At 38.8% G+C, this 4,888-nt stretch overlaps 1 protein-coding gene across 1 annotated transcript; it reads right to left on the reverse strand.

Moving 5' to 3' along the window:
• Positions 1–393: 393 nt before the first annotated feature.
• LOC110697933 lies at positions 394–1,518 on the reverse strand. Its single transcript, XM_021875336.1, has 2 exons — positions 1,511–1,518; positions 394–955 (listed from the first exon to the last, which is right to left on the reverse strand). Exons 1-2 carry the CDS (start codon positions 1,516–1,518, stop codon positions 394–396), a joined length of 570 nt encoding a protein of 189 aa, XP_021731028.1.
• Between the last annotated feature and the right edge of the window lie 3,370 nt (positions 1,519–4,888).

Raw genomic sequence — 4,888 nt, forward strand, 5'->3', positions numbered from 1 at the left:
CCTCATTCATCATAGCACCTTGGCCACCTCCTTAGATTTCTTGAAAGGGGGCTTAGGATTCTTCTTCAGTCCCTTCTCTTTTTTGTCAAATTATTCCTCTTGAGGGGGACCTATCGCATCCACTCTACAAACCTTCTCCACCATGGAATTCTTAAATACCTTGGAAAATTCAAACATCGTCTTTTCATCGGTAACTTCGCAAGTGATAGTGTTGTTCTTACAATTGATCACCGCTCCCAAGGTCTTAAGAGCCTCTCAATCCAATATCAAAGGTGTATAGTCATATTCCTCCATGTCCATGACAATAAAATCACAAGGAACATAGATTTGTCCCACTTGAATGGGAACATCCTCAAGCTCTCCGCATGACAACTTTACCGATCGGTTGGCAAGCTAAATTGCCTTCCTTGTAGGGATCATTTCAATGTTGAGTTGTTGAGCAATGGAAAATGGAATTAAACTTACACTTGCTCCAAGATCGGCCAAGGCACCCTTTGCTTCCAAATTCCCAATCTTAATCGGCAAAGTAAATCTCCCGGGATCTTGTTGCTTCTTGGGCATCTTATGTTGCACTAGAGCACTAACTTCAAAAGGAAGAGTGACAAGATCTTCATCGGTCTTCTTTTTGTTGGAAATAATTTCCTTGAGAAACTTTGCATAGGAAGGCATTTGTGTGTTTGCCTCAAGGAAGGGAATATTGATGTGTACACCCTTCATCACCCTTAGAAACTTCACAAACTTCTCATTCAACTTCATTTCCGCTAGCTTACCGAGAAAGGGCACCAATCCATCAAGAAACCTACCATCAATAGGGGGTGAAGGTGTCTTCTTTTCGTGGGGTTTGTTTTTCTCAATGCCCTTTTCCATCTCAACATCCCCATCCTCAACAACCTCTTTCTCACTTCTCTTCTCGTCACTAACCCTCTTCTTTGGATCATCATAGGTGGTTCCCGACCTTAAAGTTATAGCTTTACAAAACTCGGTTTTGTAAGTATGTGAGGGGTTAGAATTTGGTTGACCGGGAAGTGTAGATGGCGAATTGAAGGATGACCTTTCGGCCAATTGGGCAATTGGGAGTCTACCATTTTGTTATGGGCTTTGACTTCTTGTATTTGTTGGTTATGGTTTTGGATTAGTTGGCCAAAAGCTTGAAGTTGTTAGCTCATGGTTTGAAGGAGTTGGGTTTGGGCTTGGTCGATTTGTTGCGGGGTTTGGTCATGGTGTTTTTGAGGGAATTGGTTTGGACAGGGGTATTTGTTTTGGTTTTGTCTTGGATAGTTTCCTCCTTGATTTTGGTTTTGGTTATAGAGTGGAGGTTGGTTTTGGAATTGGGAGTTTAAAGGTGGTTTATTTGGTTGGTTCCATTGTTATGGTTGAGATGAAAAACCGAGGGGTGGTTGCCTCCAAGCAACTCCAACTCCATTGCCCCTAAAACCATCTTGCCTTGAGTTTAAGGCCGCCACATGTTCGCGGTTCGAACCCCCACAATATGATGTATCATGGTTCTTACCTCCACATATTTCACAAGAAAAGGCATTGACTTGTGAGGAGCTAGAGAAAACATTTCCACTAGAGCTCAACTTGGCTACGCAAAAGCTCCACTTGATGTTAAAGTTGATCAAGCTTCTCCAACTTATCCTTTCTTCCCTTCTCAAGAGTAGTTCTTCTTCTACTTCCCCGTGAATAGTTCTTGGTCACCTCCTCAATTGTTGCTTCAACCTGGTTTTGGGGTATCTTGATTAATTGTCCACCCGCCCCCGCATCCAAGTTTGCTCTATACATAGGTTCCAAATCATCATAGAAGAAACGCATAAGCAAGCTTTGATTGTATTCATGGTGAGGACATGCTTGTACCAACTCTTTGAACCTTTGCCAAGCTTCACTAAGGCTCTCATCCACTTATTGCTCAAATGATGCAATCTTTATCCTCATTGCAGCTGTCTTCTCTTTGGAGATGAACCTCTTCAAGAATGCCTCTTTTCTCTAGCGATAGTACTATGTCTACTGAGGAACACTTAGTTAGATTCAATTGTTAGTGCAGAGAGGCGGTAGATAATGAATTCCTTAAGCTTAGGATGTTTTCCAGTTCTCTTACTAGCACTGCATTCTCTTGGTTTACTCACTTACCACCTAACTCAATCCAAAATTGGCAGGATATGCAAACACAATTCCTTCGCCACTTCACTAGAGTTGAAGCAAGGGTCACTATAGGTTATTTGGCTAAGATTGCACAGGAAAAATGAGAACCATTTGGAGATTACATTCATAGTTTTAAAAATGCTAAAATTATATGTCACTTGAACATACCCGAATCAGAGTTTGTGTCTATTATCCAAAAGGGTCTATCTTTTCCCTTTAGGAAGAAGTTTGAAGGGTAATATTATCCTGATTTTGTTGCATTGTCTGGCGTTATGATGGCTTATGAAAGGTGTCTAGAAGAAGAGTCTAGGTGTAAACATAAGTATTATGCTAGCATGGCCGAAGAGTGTGATCAGGAAGAAGACGTGTATGAGGCAGCAATAGCTGAATTTGTGCAAGCTCCTTCATTTAAGTGTCCACCTTTAACTAACAAAAAGTTCTCTTATAAGAAAGACCTAAAATTTGATCAAAAAAGAGAATATACCATTAATATTAGGAGGTGTGATGAAATATTTAATTGGTTATTGAGTCATAAAAAGATTAAGTTAGCAGGGAGACACAAAACTAGAAGTCTTGAAGAGGTTAAAGGAAAGAACTACTATAAATGGCATGATGCTTTTACTCATAAGACTAGCGATTGCATAATATTCAGAAACAAGATTCGGGATGAGATAGATAAAAAAAAATACATAAATTTCCCTGATGAGAAAGTTAGCTCTTGTGAATTAGAGTTAGAATATGCATTAGAGTCTAAAGTCTATGAAATGAATTGTTTTATGGTAAGTGCTAATATGGATTTTGTGTAGGGTAACATACAAAAGCTAAAAGAGGTTACAGTTGTAGTTAGATTGTATGAAAGGCTAGTTAAGGAAGGAGTAATCATATTACCACAATGCCAAGATGATGACCTTAAAGACATGATGATATGTAGGTGGCATTTCAGTTATGTTCATGTCACTAATGAGTGTTTGGATTTTAAAGGTTTCTGAACAAGAAGATCAGAACAAATGCAATAAGGATCTCAAAGCAGGAATATCAAGCGATGAACCTTGCTGAGTTATCCTTGCTCAAGATACAGATTGAAGGAAAGAAATCAAAGAATATTTGAATAATCCTTCAATAGGAAAAGTGCCAGCTAAAGTTAGATTAGCAGCTACAAAATACTTCCTCATGGGAAGTAAGCTGTATAGAAAAGATCCTCAAGGCCTTTTTACTAAGGTGTGTCAGTACCAAGAAAGTGTTAACCATTTTGTCTGAAGTACATCATGGTATATATGGGTCACATCAGATTGGGATTAAGATGAGGTGGCTAATCCATCATATGGGTTTCTATTGGCCTTCTTTCAGCCAAGATTGTTTGCAGTATGCAAAAGGTTGCAAGCAATGCCAGCGCTTTAGGCCAATAAGCAGGGCACTAGCAATAGATTTGCACCCTATAATCAATCCCTGACCCTTTAGAGGTTGGGAAATGGAAGCAATTCGGCCTATTAAACCTCCTTCTTCAGCTACAGATTACTTTACAAAGTGGATTGAAGTCCAAGCTTTTAAGAGTTTAAATTCAAGGAAAGTAATTCTATTCTTGGAAGAGAAAATATTTACAAGATCAGATATGGGATTCCTGAATCTATAACAGTGGATCAAGCTACCATGTTTACAGGACATGAATTCAATTCCTACCTCAAGGAATTCGAGATTCAAAATATCCATTATACCCCTTTCTTTGCTCAAGCCAATGGACAGGCTGAAGCCACTAACAAGGTAATCTCTAAAGGGATTGCTAAATTGGTAAATGAAAATCCCAAGAATTGGCATGTTCTTCTACACTATGCTACTTGGGCATATAGAACATCAAAGAGAGATGCAATTGGGACTACCCCCTGCTAGTTGGTGTACGGGTATGAACTAGCAGTACCAGCAGAGTTAAGCACTAAGTCTTCTATGATAGCCAAATAGATGGACATAGGCCAAGAAGATTATCAACAATCTATGTCATCGAAGGTGAAAGACTTCAAGTGCTAGTAAAGATTGAAGCCCAAAGAAACAAGTAGCAAAGTCTTATAATAAAAAGGTGAAATAAAAAATCTTTTTAGAAGGAGACTTGGTGTGGAAGATGAAACTTCCTGAACATGAATATAAAGATCATATCTTTGGAAAAAAGTCTTCTAAATAGGAAAGTCCATTCATAGTTCATAAAGTCATGTCTGGAAACTCCTATTTGGTGCAAGAGTTAGACAGGGAAATGTTTCCAAAGGCACTTAATGGAAAGTTTTTAAAATAGTACAACCCAAGCATTTGGGAACAATATAAATTTTTACAACAAAAGCATCCATCATTGGAAGCTTTTGATAAATGAAACTTAAAAATGTATTGTTTACATACGAAGTCACTTTTCAGCTATAGCTTTGCGTTTAACTTCATCTAACAAAGCCTTGCACTTGTTCATCAGAGCCATCTGATTGCCATGGTGATCAAACTGAGACAAAGATTCTTGCACTAGTGAAGCACTCTCAGATATCTGGCGCTTTAACTTCTTCTTCTCTCCTCTTCGATCAAGGAGTTTTTGTTCTACCAAAGCTCTTTAGACTCGGAGTATCTTCTCCTCCTCTATGAGATCATCAATCTCAGCTCGCAGGTGACCCATCTTCAAATCCAACTCAAGATCTTTCTTCTTTAAAAGATCTCGTTGATGGAAAACCTCAGATACTTGTTGAGAAATTTCTGAGACCATCAAAGAAGGAAAAGATGACCT

Source organism: Chenopodium quinoa, unplaced genomic scaffold, assembly GCF_001683475.1.
Source record: "Chenopodium quinoa cultivar QQ74 unplaced genomic scaffold, ASM168347v1, whole genome shotgun sequence".
In the NCBI taxonomy this organism is placed as follows: Eukaryota; Viridiplantae; Streptophyta; class Magnoliopsida; order Caryophyllales; family Amaranthaceae; genus Chenopodium; species Chenopodium quinoa.